Source organism: Miscanthus floridulus, chromosome 5, assembly GCF_019320115.1.
Source record: "Miscanthus floridulus cultivar M001 chromosome 5, ASM1932011v1, whole genome shotgun sequence".
Lineage (NCBI taxonomy): Eukaryota > Viridiplantae > Streptophyta > Magnoliopsida > Poales > Poaceae > Miscanthus > Miscanthus floridulus.
Genome location: NC_089584.1, coordinates 89,737,937 through 89,762,060, shown reverse-complemented (window position 1 = coordinate 89,762,060; position 24,124 = coordinate 89,737,937). Strand labels below are relative to the sequence as shown.

The following is a 24,124-nucleotide window of genomic DNA, read 5'->3' as shown; positions in this document are numbered from 1 at the left end:
TATTTTACCTAGACTTCTAGCGTACAAGTTATAGTATCTGTACTCAACACAACACATTCACACCACCACACATACGCATACCCCTAAAAACTATAACCTATACACCTCAAACGTCCTTCTAAAGATCACCGAAGCTCCTCGTAGAGGATGAGCACGTCTGCACGAAATAAATATGGGTGCGAAACCGGAAATTCTGCTCCCCGGGGGATCGAACTCCGGCCGGCAAGCCCGAACACCTGGGCACTTGCCACCCGAGCTAGTCTCGGTCCGCAGCGCTAGTTGCCTTGTCTTGCTGGCAACTTTGGAAAACAAGAAACGCTGCCGTCTTCAGAAACGAAAGGCAAAGCATCACTCAAGTTCTTGCAGCGTGCAAAGCGACGGCAGAGCAATGGCTACGCAGGTTCCCTAGGAAGAAGCGGCACGTCGCCGATCAATGGTGCCAGTTGTTTGAAACGGCTAGACAAGGATGATCACATCATTTTGTAACTGATTGCCTTTTCAGTCATCACCACCTGGGTGATGCTTGAACCATGTAAAATTTCTTGTAACACTGCTAAACTACCTAACGGCCCGTTTTGAGCCAATATAAATTCAGATGGGACCGCCTCGCCGTTGACCGCCAAAAAAAATTTAATTGCATGAGTACGTTAGCTTTCATCGAACACATTTACATGCACATGCCAGCAAGGTGGAAACCACGCCAGGTGCAGTTCACAGCACGAGAGGCGCCTTGCACAGGTGGCCTGCCACAGGTGGATCCATGACCAAAAAAAATGACCTATGACGAACTTTGGATTGCTAGTTTTTGTTCGTGAAGCGATTGTATAAAATACGGTGTTAAAATATCTCTTTAATCCTACAACTATCAATTAAAAAACCCAGTAAATCAATTGCTCCCGCCCTTCAGCTTCATCGCAAACCTTATGTAATTATCGTGCAGCCTGTGCAAATGTCGTCCATTATTGATCCTGTCGTCGCTGATCGCAGAGAACTCCCGCCCTTCAGCTTCATCGCGTTGGTAGCCAGAACCTTGTCGTCATGCCTCCGCGACGCCGTCTCTGTTGAACGAGCCGTCGCTATCGTCCCTCGCCACCTCCACGCCGACGCCGCGCTCAGCTATCGTCCGTGGAGGCAGGCGAGCGCGTAGGCTCCCACCGAGCGGTGCGACCTTGCTCCAGGGGACCGAGGAGCTGCTCCCACGCCATCTTCCGCGGACGCGAGAAGTGGAGATCGTTTCAGTCTCAGACCGGATAGTCAGGATATAGCGCGCGCACGAAGTTGCCTGTTTGGACGAGCGTATCTGGAGCCCAGGCTGCAGCGGCACAGGGAAACTACCGAGACTCCACTCGGAGTTTGGCAGAGGCGCGCACACGATTTTTTTTTCCTGTGGACGAAACCAGTCCGTATCTTTTAAGTAGCAAGTAACAGATACCTACACATATACCTATAGATAACATTTTGCACCTCCCATCAGGTAATGATACCCGTATGTATCCATACCCACAAGTTATATTGTAACTAGAATAGATAAATTCCTATTTAAGCGCTAATGAGTCAAGCAACATATTTGTATTCATACCTCGGATAAAAAATTCATACTCATACTCAAATAGTCACATCTGTTAGTGAAATTTTGTACCTACACTCACATCCACAGGTACAAAATGTCCAAGGATAGGATTGCCATCTCACACGTCACCTTATTAGATAACTACACCGTGGATACAGAAGAAGACTGAAAGCGTGATAAGTTTGAGAAGAACACATCCACAATATTGCTCATTGATCGGTATACATATAACGTACTGAGTACTCTACAGTGCAATCAACCTATCAAAGGACCAACGCCACGGTATTTCCATGCACGTTGATCTGTTGAGATAATAATGTGTGTTTTCCTTGGCAGTTTGGCACACTATTGCCTATTGCCTTGCCTGTGCCGTGTCCGATGAACGCAGGAATGAAGCTAGTTTGATGGGATTGCCAAATTCGACGGACCTATCAAGACTTTCCAGTAGGCTGCCGACTGTCGCCAAAACTTCCGGGATATCCGGATATGACATCAAACTGGACGAGGGCCCATGCGTGATAGAAGGCCGATAGTGCCGGTTGGGCCGGATTGAGAGGCCACGGGTTGCTGACCTTGACTTATCGATAATTCGGCGCGGAGGTTTGTGCTTCCATTCCATTTGATCGGACGGCCTGTGTACCCAATAAATCTTATATAAGTCAAACTGATGAAGAACTTTTTTTTGATCAAATTGATGAAGAACATATATAACATTAGTCATCATAAAGATTCCAATTAAAATGTTTAAACCCTTACAATAAATACATCGCCGCTCTGTTAGTTATCAACCATACGTGATACAATGTGATTTATTTTCTGCAAGTGAATTTAATAAGAACACAGAAGATACAATTTAGAACCATTTAATAACAAAATAATCTAAGCAAAACAAAAAAGAACGTGGCAACCGTTGCTTAGTATATGAGAGGGGCGTCCTATGGTTTATGGCTTATGGGCAACCTCGGAGCTGTCCACAACTTTGGTAACAACGCCAAGAAGGCTAACATGAAGTATTATTGACATAGCATGTTGTTTTTATGTATACCTAATATTGAAAAGCCAAAATTTCTGTCATAAATAACTTTTCATCGAGTCTAATCATCGAGGGTCTCGCCCCCGGCCATCAACTTTGAAAAAGTTCCCGCATCTTTCTCGTGTGGGATGGAACCGTCAGTTTCTCATCCTTCATCCCATGTCCGCGCGCTGGCCCGACATACAATACAATAGGATAGCCACGGCAACCATCCAAAGATAACATATAAACATCCATTTCTGGTCCAAGTGGCACATCAGTGCGTCCGTCCCCAGCAGCTAGCTGCTCGGTGGATCCATCAGCGTGCATGCCTTCATTCGCACGACCCGTCGGCATCACCAGACACAGTGCATAACAAACCCGATGGCAACCGGCGACCGCAGCAGATCCAGACCAGGGTACGTAATCGCGCCCTCACCTAAAAAGAAAAAGTCCATCCATTCGTTTGGCCGTCACTCCGGGCAGGGGAAGGCTCTCGCGCACACAAGAGAGCTTTCCCTTGTTTTTTTGCTCTGTCTGTCGCTCGCGGAGTCGCGGCTGCCTCCGTCTCCGGCCCAGACGAGGAAAGGAAACGATGGAGTGGGACGTGCCGCCGCGCGCTCCGGCTCCCTCCGCGGTAGGCGAACTCGTAGTAGTTAGTTAAAGCTGTAAGCAGGAAGCAACATGATTGCAGCAGGGGGAGGAGAGGAGATGCGCGTCGTCGGTGCGCGGTGTGGTGTGACCGCTGGCCGCCGCGATGTTTGTTACTCTGATTTTCCTAAGGCGGCTGCGGCTGCCGCGATCGAGGTGGTTAGCGAGCGCCGAGAGGGACTCACCCGTGAAAGCAAAGCAAGCTCGATCCATCGGAGCAAGCCCGCTGCCCTGCGTTGTTGCGAACGGAGAGATGAGCCTTCACTGTCACCCACGTCACTGACCGCGCGAGGATGCACGCCATGTAGGAGCAATTTGTGCGTACCCGATAGAGATACTCCTATGTCGTGCGTGTACCCGATCGATTGAGGTAGGATAGTCCTGTGCTTGTCGTGTGTGTAGGATATATGGACCGGACCCGCCACGATTCGTTTGGCTGACTCAGCTTGGCTGCAGCACTAGCTACGTTGTGTTTCGTTTCCTTGTAAATACTTCGCAAATATATTAGACTATGTAGCGTGTCCGTGCGTTGCTACAGGATAACTAACAATTTATATTAAAAACATACGGATCGCACGATAAGATAATAATACTGTAAAAAATTAAATACCAACGTTAAAGTGACATTTAATTCAAAAAGCAAAATTTATGAATTTAACACAGTCACAGAGTGCACGGCGTCGCAGGCTCACGAACTCTACTTTATAGATCTTTCTGTGATGCGGCTAAGATAATATTTTATAGGGAAAATGGTGTTTTTGCCCCTGTTCAGAGGTTCAATTGTGATTTTACCCCTGTTTTTTTAACTTTGTGATTTTACCCCTGTTATTTTGAAACGAAGGAGCCGTTTGCCCCTGGTTTGGATGTCCGTTATTTAGAGACTGATTAAACAATTAAAAAAAAAACAAAACACATAAAATCAAATGCGAAATGACTGAAATGCCCCTTCCTCTTCGTTCTTATCCGCTCGTTCTCTTCATTCATTGCTATCCGCTCGCGACTGACGCGAAAGCTCCGTGCGGACAGAAGACCGGCGGCCGAGCACCGTCGCGGCCGCGCGCCCCTGCGCCCGCCGGCCACGGCGCTCCAGCAACCCCGCGCCCACGCGACGGCGGCCCTCGGCGACCTCGCCCGCCGGTCATGGCGCTCCGGCAACCCCGCATCGGCGCGAGATCCTGAGCTCCGTCGCTTCTCCGGCACGCCTCCCTCGCCCGGATCTGGGCCGCGCGCGCGATATCCTGAGCTCCGGGTTGGAGAGCTCCCGTGCTCCGGGTGGGAATTTCTTCGGTCGGTTGATGCGTGTTGGTTGCGCTGAACTAGTGCTGATTCGCGCTTAACTGGTCTGCTGGTTGAGTGGCAGCTCAGGTGACGGCGATGGAGCCCGCGGTGGCTACAGCGGGTGAAGGGCAGCGGTTCAAGCGGATGGCAGTGGTCGTTCCTCGACGTCGTCTGGGGGGTCTTCCTCATCGCCGTGGTCGTCTTCCTCGCGCTCGTCTTCACGCTGCGCCGCGGGGACCCCGTCCTAACCGCCGCCTCCGTCGCCCGCGCCGGCGGCAGCGGCGGCGCGGTGCCGCCGTGCGCCGTCTCGGAGGTGGACCTCCTCCCCTGCGAGGACCCGCGACGCAGCTCCCGCCTCAGCCGCGAGATGAACTACTACCGCGAGCGCCACTGCCCGGCTCGTGGCGAGGCGATCGCGTGCCTTGTGCCGCCGCCCCGAGGCTACCGCGTTCCCGTGCCCTGGCCCGAGAGCCTCCACAAGGTGCATGTTGTCGGCATTGGCCTTTGACACTCAGAACTTATCGCTGGTTAATTACGTCACTCTTTGGAGGCTCGGATGCTAGCATAGAACTTGGTTTGATCTGAGGCATCTGCCGCTAGATGTCTATTTAGGTTTGAGTTATGTGCATTGTAGAGCCTGATTCGTTCAGCGAAGCTTAGACTGGCTTGGTTTTGTAGTTGTAGCTTCGTGCTAGTGTATGATTGACTTCTGCATCTAGCTGCCAGTAGTCAACGCTCATGGTTTTCTGATTCTATACATGTCAGAAATGGACTTCCTGGCATGCACTTATGAATTGTGTTTTCTGGATTATTTTTGTTTATTTTTAGGGTAGGATGTAGGAGGTGAAATACGTGCTCTCAGTTGTGGTGACAGTTTGTAGGAAAGCAAGTGATCAGACATTCGTCTTAGTGTACATGATAGCCTAGGTATCAGAATGTTTGGTATTGCGATGGTAATATGACCTTACACTGGGGGCACATAATCACTTAGGTAATTTCAGTTCTGTCAATTAGTGGGTGTTTTTGTTTCATGTGTTTATCCTAGGATGCAGATTAAATTTTCATCTGTTCGATTGATATTTGTTGACCATGGTTATTGCTCACCTTTCAGATCTGGCATGATAACATGCCTTATGGTAAGATTGCTGAAAGAAAAGGTCATCAAGGGTGGATGAAGCATGAAGGTTCGCACTTCATTTTTCCTGGTGGTGGGACTATGTTCCCTGACGGAGCTGAACAATATATTGAAAAGCTTAGCCAGTATGTTCCACTGAAAACTGGTGTCGTCAGGACAGGTCTTGATATGGGATGCGGGGTAATATGTTAATCTAAACTTGGGAAGGCTCTCGGTTTACTTTTAAGGAAATTCGGGCATAATGATCTTTTCCTCTCTGAAGGTTGCCAGCTTAGGTGGATTTTTGCTTAAGGAGAATATCATGACACTTTCATTTGCACCAAGAGATTCGCATAAGTCTCAAATACAATTTGCCTTGGAGAGAGGAATTCCAGCATTTCTTTTGATGTTGGGCACACGCCGTCTTCCTTTTCCAGCACAGTCCTTTGATTTTGTCCATTGTTCCCGGTGTTTGATACCTTTTACTGCCTATAGTAAGTAATTTCCTTCTGCATTCCATAAGCTGCATGGACATGTACACACACTTTTCTACCAGCCTCTTACTTGTAGACATTGGCAGATGGATCTTACTTGATTGAAGCTGACCGTTTGATATTCTTGCTCTGTGTCACAGAATTGCAGCTTTGCAACGCTAAGGCATTCCAAGCCTGAAGATGCTACCGAAGATGATACGCCAAGCACCTCAGGGAGGCAAATATATGAAACCGAATCATCTGCTTCATCTTCAAAAGTGGTAAGGGCATCCTCCCTGGATTTCTGTACTGGATAGATTTGTCCTTTGCTTCCCAGGTTTTCTGTTGTGCTGGCCTATAATCTGCAATTAATCTTAGTGCTTTTATAGTGGGCTATTCACATTGGATAAGAACTATTTCATGCTTGATTCTTAAGTATTTTTTGTCTGTGATCCTTCGCGTCCAATCACTTTTAGTATCTTTTCCATCGCTTTCTGATTTCCTTTGCTTCCCGTGCAAACAATTTCTTTCAATGGAGCTATAATACTGGTTGAAGACTGGTAAAATCATTTTATACCTGCGTACCGTGGCAGGCGGCGGCTCTCATCCGGTCCTCGTCCTTCCAAATCTCGGAGGCCGGCGGGCCGCTGCGGCGCGGTGCCGCGTTGGGCGGCCGGCAGCGGGTGGCTAGTTGCGCTGCGCGCCTGCGCCTGGCCGCTGGCCCACGTGCGGCTGGTCAGGGCGTCCGGCGTCAGGCTGGACTGCGGGGTCGGACGACAGCAACATGCAGCAGGAATATTCCATTTTTTTCAGTTTACATCTTATGGCCAGCATTGCAGAAGGAAAGAAATACTTCTGTGTGGTTTTAGGGCTTGTAGTGTTACATGAACCAACTTGTATGGTAGTTATTTTTGCTGAAAAAACATGTACTTATGACATTTCTATGTGGTAAGGCACTAAGGTTATCAGTGCATGCATCTACTTATACAGTTTGTTAACCGATGTTCTACATGCGTTCTTATAAATTGAAGATTTTTTGTCCCACACAAAAGATTATATCGAAATATTTCTTATGGCGTTACATCTGTCATCATTATAAACCTTTTGGTCCCAAAATTTTGAATATTTATTAATATTAAATCTGAGTTCAAATAATTGTAAGTTGTGTCAAATATGTTTGACCAAATTTAATCAATTGTCAGCATACAATAAAAAAGTATAATTCTAAATCAGGGTAAAATCACAATTAGGCATAACAAACAGGGGCAAAATCGCATGGGCATTCATGTCCTTTTGTACAAAGTTTAACACCGTTAGGGGTGGATGACGGAGCAGGGGCAAACTGGTGCTTCGTGAATGGCACAGTAGGGGTAAATTCACAAAGTCAAAAAAACAGGGGCAAAATCACAATTTCGATACAAAACAAGGGTACAAACGCAAGAGCCCCTATTTTATATTGGCAGTAAGAAATCTCCGATATCCATTTCTTTCATTGTAATCCATTTATCTGGACAATGTTTGAGGTGAGGGCATGGTTACAGTTTTTAGTAGCTTTGCGATATTGTCCGAAGCTATGAGATGATTGATGTCTTGCAATGATCATTTCATTTATTTAGTTTTCTATCTATGTTTAATTGTTTATTCAGTCTATTTTATAGGCACGCCGGTAGATAATGGATGACAAAGTTCAAGCATCCATAATTTATCTCTTTGACTTTGAGCATGAGTTTTGTTTTTATTTTTTATTTGATATATTGTCCTTTTGTTTTACCATAGCGTTAGAACGGACATGCATGAAAAACGAAGATGTCTTTACACTGTAGAAATCTTTCAAGAAGATCATGCATATATTATTCTTGTATTGAATATTATATATATATAATCACCTAAATAATGTAATTAAACTACAAAATTTTGAATTAGGATACGAGGTAAGACATGTAAACAGATATTTTAAAACTATTTGTAGAGTCCAAAGAACTTAATAAATAAATCCTTCTGAAGACAATGCAAATTCTCTCTAATATTTTATTTGGTGTAGTTAGTGTTATCATAGTACCTGCATGTATTTATGGGAAATAAATCGTGGACAAAACGTGGATATTTTTTGGTGCAATATTCCAACATGGGTCCATCGTCCTGCCAATATCCTTGAGACAGATCATATAAAAGATGAGAGTCCCTCTGTGAGATTGCTCACAAGAGACTCAAACTTATATCTGATCATGGTAATGTTGAATTGCTTTGCATCAAAAGCATCGACAATGATAAACAGGGACATATGTTTTAGTATGCATAGTGGAGAAAAACTCAACATTGATCTTCTCAGTAGCTTTTCTGAACCTTTGCAGTGCTAACTTATCCTTACTCAGATAGTCAAGAGGTACACCATAAAATTATGCATCACTAAGAAAAGTGTCACCATTGGTTGCCTTGACCTGAAAAATATGTTGAAATTAAGAATTACAACACCTAATTCAGCATCTTGGAACAGATACTCAAGTGGATACCTTATTCTATAATATATGTCTATGTGGAATAGTCATAAAGCAACACATTTATACGGTGAGTATAACATACTTTGTTTTAAAATTTTATGAGAGATTTTTTAAGACACGCAGTATTATCCATGTGTCAGGCACTAATATTTACATATATACTCGAACCTGTGTGTACATGATTATATGGAGATGCAGCGAAACTTATTCATGGATTTGTTGGCGCATGAAAGAAATGGATATCGGAGAATTTTTTTTACTGATATAAAATATTATCTTAGCCATATCACGAAAAAGTCTATACAGTAGAGTTTGTGAGCCTACGACGTCACGCTCTCCGTGACTGTGTTAATTTCACTAACTTTGCTTTTTGAATTAAATATCACTTTAACGTCGGTATTTAATTTAACAATATTGTTATCTTATCGTGCGATCCGTGTGTTTTTAGTACAAAAGATTTAGTTGTCTATAGTTCACGCAAGAAATGGTGTTTGGTGTCTACTGTCGCGATGGACCATGGATTGGGGAACGGGGATATGGGAAAAGGATTCAAAATGAACAAACCCAAGGGCAATTTCAGCAAGAAATAGCAAGCGAGGGCGATGGAACACGTGAGCGTGAAACCAAATGAAAGGAGGAAAAAGCTGTCCCTTTTGCAAATGCAAAGAGAATAAGTAATTAAATATACGCAGATTTGGCAAGATTCTTAGAAATGCAAGAGGTTCATTTTGTCTTAATTCTCTTTCTTTCTGTGTTAATTCTCTCTCATTTTGCTCGTTGCCATGTATGCTGGTGTATGCAAACATGCAATGCGTATATGGATAGCACAATAATTTTCTACTTTCTATTTTGCCGTGATTCCTCTATCACATGACAGACAATATTCAATCAAGAAGAATTATGCATGTGGAAGATGTCGTGGGATCGTAGACATGAGCAGACGGACGAACCAAAACAAATGTTGTACTTAAAAAATATCCACATTTTATTCTTTTTAGTCGTCGGAGATGCCGGCGTGGCCAAAATGGTTGCGCATGCCAACATGGAACAGCTTTTCAATTAACTGCCCCTTTTTTTTATAAAGCATCTACATCTGTAGCTTCTGAACACTCTTCCTCAGTCGAAGGTTGGTAATGAACTGAAGTAGCTACCTACCAGTAGAAACGAAAGCAGGCGATACAAGAACAGAGGACTACGCACTACGTTCTGGACTCTTGGATTATGCACGGGTTTCTTGGATGTATACAGAAAATGGTCACTTCCTAGATTGTGCTGAGGCTGGAGAGAGATCGTTTCGGGACTGTAGGAGGAGTAGGAGCGGGAAATGCAACCTCCCCGACCTGACATAAAGCCCAAGGCACAGGCCCGACATGTCCGCATCGGCTCGCTCGATGAAGTGTGGTCGAAGAAATTAACGTTAGCACCCTCCCGTGCTGGCACGACTGCCATTTCCCCAACCGGATCGATCGATAAGGTGAACGGGTGGTCATCTGTGAAAAGAACACATGATCCCTTTAGAGTCCTCAGCCATCGGTAAAATATCATGTTGTTTGTACAGTCTCAGCCATCGATTTCCACAAGACGGGACAAGACAATCTCACAACCCTGATGATTAGCACAACCGCAGCAGCACTGGCACATACAACATGCTCCAGTCCAGTCTGTACATTGTGCGGAACACTCGAGCCGTGATTTGCAAGCATCACAGCTCGAACCGATCGGGCAGTCAGTCGTCGTGCGGCAGCGGCAGCGGCACCAAACTGGTACTGCTAACTGTTCCATTGACGGCGTAAAACAAGCGAAGCTCACAGAGGTCCAAAAGCAGAGCCATCTTGCCAACCACCGACTGGGAAAATAGGGAGAAGGAACGAACCGGACCCCCGACCGTGCTCCGGTACCCCCCCCCCCCCCCTGCTGTCTCGGTCTCGCCGACTCGCGGGCCCCACGGCCTCCCCTGCTCCTGGCATGCTCCCCAGCTATATAGGCACCGACGCTACGCGTTCCTTCCCAGCACCCGCCTCCCCTCCACAGTCCTCGATCGTCCTCTCCGACATACCCTCCTCTGCTTCCATCACTTCTTCGTCCACGAGGTACGATTGATTGCTCGTGGTCCAGCAGCTCAATTTAATGGCTTCTTCGTTGCATTTTTGGTGGCTAACGGAACACCGATCGCAATTCTTTCTGTCGATCACGATTGCACTCTTTTCTGTCGTATGGTTGTTTCGAGTTCATCCAAGGTCAGTGGTGGTTACACGTTAGTACAGGGGAGCCTGTCAAAACTTGGATCGTGCATTTGGCAGCTTGCTGAATTCAGTGAACCGAACGCCTTTGTGCTGCAAGAACACCATTTCAATTCAACCTGTTTCTTCAATTCGCAGATCGAGGCTACTTGTCTGCCTTGGAAGAACAAGCCTCTGACCATGCAGGAAGCTCTCAACTCTCCGGGCAATGCCAGCCGCCTTCACTCGGCCTTGGAGCTCAAGCTGTTCGCCGCCTTCGGGGACCAGCGCCTCGCCTCGCCGCCGGGCTACCTCAATAACCTCGCCTCCGTCGGCATCGGTGGCGGCGGCGGCGACGACGCGCTGTTCCGCTGCTCGTCGCCGTTCAGCCCCAGCTTCGGCTTCTCCTCGCCGTCGCCGCTCGCCACCACCTCCTCCGTCTCGCTCTCGCCGTCCTCCTCCGCCTCGCTCGTCGACGACTGCGACGACGCCGCGGCCGCGGACGCCGACGCCGTCGCCACGGGCCACAGGCTCCAGCTCGCCCGCCTCGCGCTGCAGTACCAGGAGGTGGCCGACCGCTACGAGCTCTGCCTCGCCCGCCTCGCCGACGCCGTGGACGAGGCCGCCGCGCTCCACCGCGAGAACGCCGAGCTCCGCGTCGCCAACGCCGACCTCATGCGCCGCCTCGCGCTGCTTAGCGGCATTGGCAAGCAGGCCGCCGCCGCCGCCATCGCCGACGAGGTCCGCCGGCTCGGCTTCGGGGACCACAAGCATGCCGCCAAGGAATGCGCTCCCGAGAAGCCCGCCGTGCTGCCCAAGAGCATTTCCGTCCGCTCCAGCGACTACCTCAAGATGAACAATCCCAAGAAGGTGCAGGCCCCCGCCACGCCGGCCGCAAACAACCACAAGCCTCGCGCGTCGAATCAGACCAACGCAAGCTCGGTGAGCCCCAGTTCACGCCTCGCCAACCTCATCCCACCCCGCTTGTTAATCGGCATCTGACATTGTTGCATGCACCTTGATGCGATGCTGGCATCAGCAGCGCGTGTACAGCAAGGGCAATGGCGGCGACAAGAAAGGCGAGGAACCCAAAGAGCCGCCACACACGGCGGCGGCGGGTGGCATGGAGCTGGATGGGGAGCTGGAGGTGTACAACCAGGGCACGTTCAAGACGGAGCTGTGCAACAAGTGGGAGGAGACCGGGGCGTGCCCCTACGGCGACCAGTGCCAGTTCGCTCACGGCGTCGCCGAGCTCCGCCCCGTCATCCGCCACCCGCGCTACAAGACCCAGGTCTGCCGCATGGTGCTCGGCGGCGAGGTCTGCTCCTACGGCCACCGCTGCCACTTCCGCCACACGCTCACCCCCGCCGAACGCCTCCACCTGCCCCGCCCTTAGGGCCGACACGCGCGCGGCAGGGCGCGGCGAAGGCCAGCCTTTGGCCGCCCTAGAACCGTTGGTTTTTGTTTCATCTAAAGTCGGCAAGTCATGTATGTAATTCACACGAAAAATGTATAAAAATACGAACAACAACGTAAATAAATAAGATACATATATACGAGTAACATACATAAGAGCATAATGTGAATATTCATACACAAGATAGCTTCATTGTCAGTCAGCTGTGGGTTCTCAGTCTCAGGTACTTAAATTGTGTCTTCTGTTCATGTAATCTTTTTTTAAACGACATGTAATCTATTTTTGGGGGTGCATTTGTTTAGCGGGTAGCTGCACTGTTTATTCGATTTTTGGGATGCAACAGGCATGAAGCATGATACAATATGGGCCTGTGCAAGCCCCAGCCTAGCTACGAGCGAGACACAGGTGTAGTAGTGGGCTTGGCACACGTGGATGCATGATATGGCCATGGGCCTAGTGGTATAGTAGTGGGCTTGGCCCGTGTGTGTCTGGGCGGGAGAATGGAAGCCCATGTAATAACCGTCTCGCAGTTATAAGCAACGAGCGAGCGGAGGGGAACGACACACAAGAACGAAAATCTGCTGTAACCGCCTGAACTACGAATTCCCACGTGATACAGCCGTGCGTTCCCTGTCCTAACTCTAGTTGAAGTTTTTAGGATTGCGCACGAGTATCAATGTTGTAGCTAAAAGACCAAAATGTCTTCAGAGAGGAATGGAGATAGAGATGTATTATTATATTATGAAAAGGGAAAGATGTATTGTGCAAAGAGAAAGGTGCATTGAGAAGCAAGAAGATCAAGTATTTTGAGACTATGTTTGAATGCTGTAACGTCAACTATTTTTGGGATTGATCGCAAAAAAAAAAACTATTTTTGGGATGGAGGGAATATGTTAAGTTGTATTGGGGAGAGTGGATTGTCTGAGACCAGTTCGTCAACTATTTTTAGATGGAGCGAGGGAGTATGTTAAATTGTATTGGGGAAAGTGGATTGTCTGACACCAGTTTCTGTCTGGAAGTAGGAATCCGCTTAGTCATTTCCTTCAATTCCTTACCACTAAACAAACACTTCAATCCATTTACGCCATTTTGGGAGGAAGCCTCCCATTCTTAATGACCGTTGCAAGAATTTTCCATTTTATTTTAACATAAACTTTTTATTAAAGTTACTTCAGTTTGCTTTTAGTATGTGGCACATGGATTGTTTCATGCAAAATAACTATTCCTTCATAATTCTTTTCCTAGCAAAGAAGCTCTGTTATGGTCCAATAATTTGTTTGTTCTTTGGGAAGTTAGATGGTCCCAACATCTACCGCCGCCGCTCAGCTAGGGCTCCAAGCCACCGCTGCTGTCCAGGGGCCCTCTATCTCAAAGGAAAATTTAGGGATATATTATGCCAAGTTTTAATATAATTCTCCTTTATAGTCTGAACATCTATGACAACCACAAATCACAAAGAAACAGCAGTTGAAGCGGTTACATCATTACATTGGTCACTACAAATTACTGGGACGTAAATGCGTACCATGTACTACTGTTAACCAGAGGCAAAGAAATGTGGAAGACTTGTGTTGCTGGTCATATATACTGACTTGCCACAGCAGCACATCTGGTTTCGCTATCGCGCCACCGACGCGCGGAGCATGCCCGAGAGGTTCCTGGACGCGATCACGGACTTGTACATCTCCATGAAGAGCCTCTGGCCGAACTCATCGGGCTTCTGCCGGGCCTGCTGGCTACTGGACCGGCGCACGGGCACCCGCTTCTGCCACAGCGCCTCGGGCGCGCTGGGCAGCGCCCGCGCCACGGCCGGTGGCGTCTTGGCCGCGCCCAGCATCACGTCGACGTAGGCGTCCCGTATCCGCCCGAGCACGCGCATGGGCGCCTTGGCCACGGTCGTCGCCGCCCGGGACGGGGCCGGCGCCGACGCTGGCGCCCTGACGAGGCGCGCCGGCCGGAACATGCCGCCGATCCTCATGGCCCACGGCCTGGGCCAGCCGCTGCCATCCCCGTCCCCGAGGCGCACCAGCCCGCCGTGCCGGCGCCGCCGTCCACGCGCGGGTCGTTGTCGCACCGGCGCCAGTAGGACCTGATGCCCTTCGTGAACCGAATCGATCGGGAACGCCTCACTTTTCCCTGATACCCTGTATCGGCGACATGCAGTGGCGGAGCCAGCAATTATCCTTAGGGGGGCCGGCCAAAAGAGCCCATATGTAAAAACTAAGTGTAACTCAACTCGTTAGGTTCCTTGTGATGACTATCGGAATTAATTCACTGACTTGAATGGGTGCTCGTAATTTCTTATATGTATTCTAGGATCTAAGACATTATTTTTTCCAGTGGTAAGTGATATGCCCGTTAACAGCAAGACGTATATGATGTATATATGACAAGAATTTTATATAATCTCTCTCTTAATATAAATAAAAAAAATATTAAGTCATACTACTAAATTTTTTTGTTGTGAAATATTGGGGGGGGGGGGGGGGGGGGGGGGGGGGCTTGGCTCCGCCAGTGGCGACATGCAAGGTGGTAACGTTGCGTCACTTTTCCAAATGCATGCTGGGGACGGGAGATTGAATGACCGCTGAAATCCCTGTCTGAGCGTCCGCACCCTGGGATAATCTGGCCCCAGCTCCCAAACTAGGCCTACAGTGGTGGCTGCCAGGTGGTTGTGGCCTTGTGGGTGAGCTGATGAGTAACTAGTAACACCACTCTGCTGATGAATGATGGGGCTGCCATTTCTAAGTTGTTTTGGGTATGGCAAAGAAAAACGTAACTTGACTCACGTTATTACCTTAGGTATGGCCAGATTTTTAACATTGGTCATGCCACAATAGGTCACCCGTTGAGCCCAATGTGAATTGCTTTCGCGTGGATCGGAGTTGGGCATCCAACACTTGCTCGGAGGTTTGTTGACGTTTTCTGGACCCGTGGCTGTTTGCCGACGTGTGGTCCGCACGTTACCATGATACTATGTGTAAGGTTAATAAACACTATAAGCCATTAAGTTAGATTTTGATGTTTAAGAAACGATATGATCATTTAGACAAACAATGCTGGCTAGTATTCTAGGAAAGTACAAATGAACGCAAGGGGCCCGTTCCGCTTTCCTATATTCGGCTTGTTCGGCTTCTTTTTTTCAACCGAAACAATGTTTTTTTTCTCACAACAATTCAGCCGGAACAACGTTTTTAGCCAGTTTCAGCCAAGTTTCAGACCAGCGAACGGGGCCAATGTTGGTTTGGACTTAAGCAACGTAAAGATCAAAGTGATTAACATCTCAAGCAAGACATTAGAAGATATGTTAAAAACCTACCAGACATGCTAGAAATCTAAGGCCTTGTTTAAATACAGGGTGTAAAGTTTTAAGGTGCCACATCAGGTGTCATATGGGGGTATCACATAGGGTGTTCGGATATTAATAAAAAACAAATTATAGAATCCGTCAGTAATCCGCGAGACGAATTTATTAAGCCTGATTAATTCGTCATTAGCACATGTGTTACTGTAACACCACATTGTCAAATCATGGGCTCATTAGGCTTAAAAGATTCATCTCACAAATTAGTCACAAACTGTGCAATTAGTTATTTTTAGTCTATATTTAATACTCCATACATGTGTCCAAACATTCAATGGGATATGAAGTAAACTTTAGGGGGAGGAACTAAGCAAGGTCTGAGACACCAAGAAGTAGAAGCCTGGATGCGAAGGTGCAAACGAAATTGAAGCCGAGATACAGAGATGAATGAATTGGACTTGTCTCATGATTTTGGATTTGCTCGAATTGATATGATATCAGTTCAAAGTTGTAGGGCTCTTCATTAATTTTTCAAAAAATCTAAGATCATAAAATCAGTGTTGGAAACTAAAAGCTATGTCCAAAATATGAAAGCTTGACCTACTGGGAACAAGGCAGCAGATTTGTCCAGTGCTCACAAAAATCAGCCTGGTGCTAAAGGAAAAGTGCGAGCTATTTGTCCGCTGACCACCAGACTATCATGCATGTATGTGAGATGTCTTTAAAGCATCTCCAGGAGTTTTCAAAACACACTCCCAATATAGATTTTCTTAGCAAGATTAAAAAACTGCTCTCCAACAACTCTTAATTTTTCTGTACCTGGGAAAATCGATCCAATCGCGCGGAAATATATCTGCGCCTATCGACGTGTCAATCTGGAGGTGGAAGGACGTTGAAAGAATAAAGAGTAAGATATGATTCTTTATGCAAATATACAAGAGGGAAAATGAGTATAAAAGTGGTTGGGGTGATCTACTGTACCTAAATAGGAGACCCCCACTAGCAGATTTCTATGTAATTCTATAAAGCCACGTCATCAAACAAGTTAAGTTCGCAATCTCCTCGTGCATGCCTCTCCTTCCCCTTCTCGTGCGTCCCTTCAAATCACATCCACATTGAAAACTGAGATCACGCCAGAAGAGTCCCTTGCGCTTCACCTTCCATGCCACTGCTTTAAGGGCTCCTCCCACTCATCGCTGCACCTGAAACCGGCAATCCAATCTTCCCCAATAAAATGAAAACTACACGACTAGATCAGATCCAATCCTTTCTGGCTCCCCGGATGCATCAGTATGGCGTCGAGATGGTCATGAGGAGCACCGCCTACGGAGGGGAGCTCAGGGGAGGATGATGATGTCGAGTTGCTCGGCCATGAGGATCGCCACCGTCCAGAGACGGGGCCTGTGGCAGGGTCCTAGGGAGGCTGACTGCTGACAAGGCTGTGGGGACAGCGGCCGCGACCGGGGCCAGCGCATGGGAGATATCAAGGCCACATACCGGCGCTTGGCGCTCACCGTCCACCTCCGCGTGCTGCCCCGCACCCTACCTCCTACGACGAGGACTTCATCCGTGTCCAATGGCTCGCTCGGCGCTCTACGACCCCAACAAGCGTGCGACTATGACTGGCTCCACTAGTCCACCTTCTCTCTGCCACCGTGGGATGAGGGCTCTTCGGCTTTGGATCCATATGTTGAGGAAAGCAGCTTCGATGGAAACAGAGAGGTGCGATCAGGGCCGGTCCTGAATTTTTAGGGGCCTAGGGCAAAACAATATTTGGGGCCCTTACGTACACATGAACCATAGAACTCTTTTGGGTATTCAAGAAAAAAACACATGAACGACGTCGTAGCCACCGCGATGCACGACTTCAGCAAGGAGATGTTGCGGTGGAAGCGTATGTTCCAAGCGTATGTTTTAAGTGTTTTAGATGTTTCAGAGGTATATTGCAATTATTTCATATGGATGTTACAAAAGTAGATTAGGGATGTTGCACATATTGCAAGTGTTTCAGAGGTATGTTGCAAATGTTTCATATAGATGTTGCAAAAGTAGATCAGAGATTTTGCACATATTGCAAGTGTTTCAGAGGTATATTGTAATTGTTTCAGATGTGTTGTTGAAAATGTTTCATATATTCCAGATGTATATTGCAAGCGTTCTAATCTAGATGTTACACATGTGTTGCAAGAATATGTTCCAAATGTTTCAGTTGTTTCAGTCTTATGTTGCAGTACATGTTTTCATGGTCGCAAGTTGCAAGTGTTTTATCTGATGTTGCATATGTTTCACACATATGTTGCAAGTGTATGTTCTAAATGTTTCATTCGCTTCATTTGGATGTTGCATTCAAATGTTTCATGTTGCACATATTTCATACTGTTTGGAGAGTCAATGGGCACAGGGAGTGATGGTGGCATGGCACGGGCACCGGAGAATGGGCCACGGTGAGCTGGAGACCGGCGGTCGGGGCGCGACGGGGGTGGGGTGTGCGTGCGGGACGAGGTGAGTGGCTGAAAGGTCCTAATATGGCTAGAGGGGGGTGAATAGTCTATTTTAAAATTCTACAAACCAATTAGAGCAATTTGATTAGTATGATAAAAAGTGAAATGCAAACTTGCTCTAGCTCTACAAGAGTTGCAAGCCACCAATCCAATAATTCTAGTTACTTTGATCACTAGGCACACAATTGACTATGTTACTACTCACTAAGAGCTCTTAAACTTGCTACACTAAAGAGCTCCACTAGATGAACTTAAGCGACAAAGCAAGCTCTCAATTCTAGCTACACTAAAGAGCTTGTTACAACTAGTTTGCGGGAATGTAAATGAGAGAGTAGGGTGATTATACCGCCGCATAGAGGAGTGAACCGATCACAAGATGGATACCAATTCAAACACCAGGAGAATACCAAAGGGTAAGAGACAACCAATTTTTTTTTCTGAGGTTCACATGCTTGCCGGCACACTAGTCCCCGTTGTGTCGACCAACACTTGGTGGTTTGGTGGCTAAGAGGTGTTGCACGAACCTCATCCACACGATTGGACACTGTAAGAACCTACCCACAAGTGAGGTAACTCAATGACATGAGCAATTCACTATAGTTACCTTTTGGCTCTCCACCGGGGAAGGCACAAGATCCCTCACAATCACCGGAGCTAGCCTCGAATATTCATCAACTCGTGCCGAAGCTCCTCCGCTGCTCCAAGGCGCCTAGGTGGCGGAAACCACCAAGAGAAATAAGAAATCTACAGCCATAATGATCCCCAAGTGCCACTAGATGTAATCACTCAAGCAAATGCACTTGGAATCACTCCTAATCTCACTATGATGATGAATCAATGATGGAGATGAGTGGAAGGTGTTTGCTTAAGCTCACAAGGATGTTAGGAATGTCAAAGTGCCAAGAGAGGTGCCTTGGAGCCGGCCAAACACTATTTATAGAGCCCCTCAAACGAATAGAGCCATGCCAAGGTGGGGCATCCTGTGTACTGATTAGACGCGCCGGTTGGGTTGACTGGATGCGCTTGAGCCAGTATCCAATTGAGGATCCTATGCCACATGTCACGTCCTTTGAATACCGAGTGTCGATCTTCAATGGTCAACTGATCAAGCGCCCTAGGGTTAAGTTGGGACCAGACTTAGAGAAGAAATGACTAGACTCTGGATCACTTAGCATAAGATCAAGTCTAGAGAGCATCTAGAGCCGGTTTTCTCTGATTGGATGCATCAGGTCAATGGCGACCTGATGTGCCCCAGCATTCCATCCTTGCATCTCTTCTCTGCATGCCCACATGAAGCCAACGTCATCCTACATCACAGCCGACCTGACGCGCACCCTCTGTAGAAGATGACCAGACGCATAGGTGCATGAATGCCATCGTTCGATCACTCTATGTTGCTCTTAGCTAGCCACGCTGCCTCGCCTATAAATGTTTGGACGCGCCCGAGGTGAGTCTGGTCACCCCACGGACAATGTCCGGTCATGGACCTTCTCCTCTTTTTATTTTTCTAAGTCCACAACCACTTCACCCTTACTTCCAACTTGCTAACCACAAAGTGTAGAACTTGTGTGCACATGTGTTAGCATTTTTCAAAGCATTTTACAAGGGTCAAGGTTAGCAGACTAGGTTTCTAAATGCATGTGCAAGAATCATGTCACCTAGTGGCACTCGATAAACCATTTAGCCAAAGATTTCCCCCCTTTATAGTATGGCTATCGATCCTAAGTCACTCACACCCTCTATGGTGTCTTGAGTGCAAAACAAAAACCTATCTTATACCTTTGTCTTGATCTTCTCGGTTTTTGTTTTTCTCTTTCTTCTTTTCCAAGTTGAGCTTGATCATCATCAAAACATGTTCATCTTCATCTCTATGGACCTCATCTTGCTCTATCACTTGGATTGGACCACCTTTTCTAATTCACACACTTAGATCAAAGGTTAGTCCTAGGTTTTATCAATTATCCAAAACCAAACTAGGGCTTTCAATCTCTCCCTTTTTGGTAATTGATGATAACCTATTTACAAAGATATTCAATGAAATCTTTTTGGATTCATGTTACTTGCCTAAGCATATTACCATGTGTAAAGATTATGGACAAGTTTCATCAACCCAAATTGGTAGTATTAGCTCCCCCTACATATGTGCTAAGAGTTTGGATTTGAAACCTTGCACATATGCATGGATGAGAAGTTTGGGAGAGTAATAGCTACCAAATGATGCTAAGGTGTAAAGAATGAACCTTTGAAGCATGATACCAATCGGAGTTGCCAATTGTTGATGCTTAATCAGGTCACACACTTGATAAGGAGCTAGATCGCTCGATGTAGGGCCTAGCTGATTTTGGGATCAGTCGGCACCTAGGGGATGTCCACACCTGGACCTTGTGCCTCTAGCGATGAGTGTGATATGCAAGACACGTCGCTAGAGGAGCCTCACCGGGAGCGCGATACGCAAGACACGCCGACGAGGTCTCTTGAGACCCAAAACCCCACACGCCCAGGAGGGACCCTGTTGGGGCGTGTGGTGGCTATGGACTGCTCTAGCTGGTCTGGCCATGCTAGAGCTTCGCCATCGTTGATCCACTATCCATGCAGCACTGACAAAGAACGAGGAGAAGTAAAGGGGAAGAGAGGGTAAAATAGAGGTAGTAGATTCATTTGTTGTGTTTTTTGTTGATTGGATAGATGGGAACTCAATCGTCCATGTACCCCTTATTTTATATAGGGTAGGGGTGGTCTTATCCCATAGGAAAACCAATGTGGTACTATTATCATGTCGCTTTATGAAGTTTTCCTTAGATTGGGCCAAAACTGTCATGGGCCTATTTAAATTGGCTTGGGCTAAATTTGAGTGTCAACATATGTCCCCCTATTTTTAGGTGAATGATGCATGGACCTAAAAATACTTGATCAATCAAAATAAAACCAAACAGTGACGATACCCATCTCATCGGCTGTTTAGCGACTAAGGGCGATGTATACATCAGCCATTTTTGTTCTAAGGGCAATACATGTATCGGCCATTATTTGGAGAGCACTTAGGTTTCTTGCCAAACACTTGGAAAGTGCTTTTTCAAGCACCTCCCGTTGATTGCTCTTGTGAGACGTTCACCTTGCAATGTCTCTAGCATATAAGAATTTATGAATATGACTTTGATCACTTTGTAAGGACCCTCCCAATTTGGTGATCGCTTAACAACCTGATTGCTCTTTGATTCAATTGGTAGTATAGTTTTCCAAACTAATTCTCCCACTTAGAAGGATTTGCTCTTGATTTTCTTATTGTATGCCTTGGCAACTCGAGCTTTGTCTTTCTCTATTTCCTTGAGAGCTTTTAATCTCAGATTAGTCACTTCATCGATATTGTCCATCATCAAATCATGATACATAACAGCAGATAAATCATTTTGTTTAGCAAGCCTATATGCATCCAAATTTACTTTGATAGGCAACACGGCCTCTTGACCTTATACCAACTCAAAAAAGTAATGTTTGTAGCACCATGCCTTGAAATGCGATGTGCCTATAGAGCTTCAGACAAAACTTCATTCCACCTCCTTGGATTCTTCTCAATCTTCTTCTTGATAAACTTGATCAAAGTCTTATTACTAGACTCAGCCTGGCTATTAGCTTGAGCATAGTATGGAGATGAATTGAGAAACTTAATTTTATATAATTTGGCAAATTCCATCACTCCCTTAAACACAAAATCTATGGATAATATGCTCGGTGATAAACTCAACTCCTTGTGTGTCATATTCTTCAAAGGAACTGCCTCGATCCACTTTATAAAGTAATCCATAGCAATCAACACAAAATAGTGTCCCTTTGAAGATGGGGATGTATTTGATCAATGAAGTCTAGCCCCCAACCATGAAAAGACCATGGTTTGATAATAGGATGAAGCATAGCAATAGTCACAAGCTGAATATTCCCAAACTTTGGACACTCTTCGCAACCTTTGTATTAACAAAAACAATCAGCCATCATAGTAGGCCAATAGAAACCAGCTCTATGCAATAGCCACTTCATTTTTGGTGCTGATTGATGCGTACCACAGATGCCTTCGTGGACTTCTCCCATAACTACTCTTACTTGATCAGATCCTAAGCACTTGAGCAACAAATCTTCGGTAGTTCTCTGATAGAGCTCATCATTATGTAATACATACTTGAAAGCACTCTGCCGAACACCGTTATTAATTTTAGCACTTGGATAACATAAATCTCTCATCAAGGGAGTCCTCCAATCTTCTAAATTGCCCCCAACATTATTAGAAGTTACATTGGGCCGATTTGGGAGCTTCTTAGGCGAAGTGACCGGGCTGGCCATAGGGGAGTCGGCTGAGCCGACTTGGGCAGTTGGCTTAGCTGACTTGGAGGTGTCGGCTTGGCCGACTGGGCTTCAGCAGAGAGGGGTCGGTTGAGCCAACTAGGACAGTCGGCTTAGTCGACTAGTCTGCACCTGCACGGGAAAAATTGAAATTTTCATGCATCGGCTATTCTTGAATATGGAAATTACGCCCACCGACATCATAGCCAGATGCTTGTTAAGCTAAAATGTTGGCCTTTTGATTTTCATGCCTTGGTAATATGCCAAATTCAAAATTCAGCAAAAGAAGCAATTATATCAAGGCACATATCAAGATGAGCATCAAGTGATCTTTCTAGGCATTGAAACTCATCAACTACTTGTTGTGCCACTATCAAGGAATCACCAAAGGCTTCAACATGTTATACCCTATGGATTGCAATATAGCCAAGATGAATAAGAAAACTTCACATTCAGCTCAAATATTGGTGCAAATGTAATTTCAATCGGCTTGATGTCTCAAACGGCACCATTGTGAGAAATAATGATTATGTCAACACCTTGGCCTTATTTGCAAGCCGATTAATCATATTGTCACATCCATGAAGTAAATCAAAATGCATATATCATGCCCCCGGGCCTTAAAGCCATCATAGTAAATTCCATGGGGGCTTTCTAATAGCATGATGGTTGCAAGCATTCATCGGCTATATTTTTACACTATGGGTGATATCAAAACATCGGCCATATGAATTCATCCACAAAAGTATGCATAACCGAAATAAATATTTTAGCTCTTGATCATCGGTAAGCAAAATAATTTGATAACCCTCCATAACATAAAGATCCATACCAAGGATCAAAATAAGGAGCTGAGGGATAACCATGCATACCTGGAGGTGAATTCCACATAGGCATAGGCAGAGAGTATGGATGATGCCATGACCAATGATTTTGATAGTTTGGTGCAAACCTCTAACTTGGCAATTGTTTCTTGAATCTCCTTCTCTCCTTTGCCTTTGTTGCACCACTTGCTTGAGCATCATCCTTCTGAGCTTGAATACTTCCTTTAGGAACCCACGCCAAGCCCTTTTCTTTCAGCTTCTTTGCACTAAGCTTCTATAATTTCTATTCTTGCCACTTTGGTAAACCGATTGAGCATATCAGTTTTATTTATGTTTTGGATAGCGGCAAATCTTTCTTGATTTTAGGCACTCTCACCTTCTTTTGTTTAGATTTGGCACCTAGAATATCAATAGATAATGTTCCCATGTCTTTGCCATCAATAGCCTGATTTTTCAACAATGTAATCGGCTTTCCATTAGTTGAATTCAACTCTAAACTTTTCTTCTTTTAGCCATTATTGGTATAAATTAATGCACACAGAATGATCCGCAAGCGCATAGATATTATACCAATGTAGCACATCACCGGGAGTACCCTGTTTTATATCGAACTCGAGGAAACATGTGTGAGATTAACCAAATCTAACTAATCTTCTCTTGATTGCTAGCTATGATCCTGGTGGACATATGAATTAGGGTTTCTAGCTTCTCAGCTCTCAGGATCAAATGAGGCATACCTTGGAGCATGGGTGCAGGCATATATATATGGCCCCATTGAATCATCCTAGACCCTCGGATCGAACTGACTTGATAAATGGTGTACATGCATCCTAGGAGGTGGTGGAGAACCGACGTAGCAATGGGGTTGACAAGTGGGACCCACAGGGGCCAGGTGGCCTGCATGTCGCTTTGATGGAGAGCCTTCTAGAGT

General features: G+C 46.2%; 2 protein-coding genes and 1 pseudogene across 5 annotated transcripts; 2 read left to right on the top strand and 1 right to left on the bottom strand.

Annotated features, from left to right (window-relative positions):
• Positions 1–4,602: 4,602 nt before the first annotated feature.
• On the top strand, positions 4,603–7,100 carry LOC136454909 (probable pectin methyltransferase QUA3; the record flags this gene model as incomplete). Its single annotated transcript, XM_066455151.1, has 5 exons — positions 4,603–4,992; positions 5,623–5,826; positions 5,909–6,119; positions 6,260–6,379; positions 6,692–7,100. Coding segments are annotated over 4 exons (843 nt in total), but the record flags the coding sequence as incomplete, so codon positions are not given.
• Positions 7,101–10,609: 3,509 nt separating this feature from the next.
• Positions 10,610–12,531, top strand: LOC136452573 (zinc finger CCCH domain-containing protein 9-like). 4 transcript variants are annotated; one of them, XM_066453182.1, is made up of 3 exons: positions 10,610–10,686; positions 10,975–11,757; positions 11,855–12,529. In XM_066453182.1, exons 2-3 carry the CDS (start codon positions 11,017–11,019, stop codon positions 12,209–12,211), a joined length of 1,098 nt encoding a protein of 365 aa, XP_066309279.1. In that variant the 5' UTR covers positions 10,610–10,686; positions 10,975–11,016; the 3' UTR covers positions 12,212–12,529. The 4 variants fall into 4 exon arrangements, with proteins under 4 accessions (XP_066309279.1, XP_066309276.1, XP_066309277.1 ...); XM_066453181.1 differs by lacking the exon at positions 10,610–10,686 and adding an exon at positions 10,706–10,833 and having other exon boundaries at positions 11,855–12,531; XM_066453179.1 differs by lacking the exon at positions 10,610–10,686 and having other exon boundaries at positions 10,697–11,757.
• A 1,319-nt stretch (positions 12,532–13,850) lies between these two features.
• LOC136454908 (uncharacterized) lies at positions 13,851–23,940 on the bottom strand (annotated as a pseudogene).
• Between the last annotated feature and the right edge of the window lie 184 nt (positions 23,941–24,124).

Excerpts from the sequence above, each read along its gene's own strand:
- LOC136452573 (XM_066453179.1), top strand. The coding sequence starts at position 10,810 with ATGGTTGTTTCGAGTTCATCCAAGGTCAGTGGTGGTTACACGTTAGTA. Across the intron at positions 11,758-11,854 it reads ATCAGACCAACGCAAGCTCG|CAGCGCGTGTACAGCAAGGG; the intron begins GTGAGCCCCAGT and ends TGCTGGCATCAG.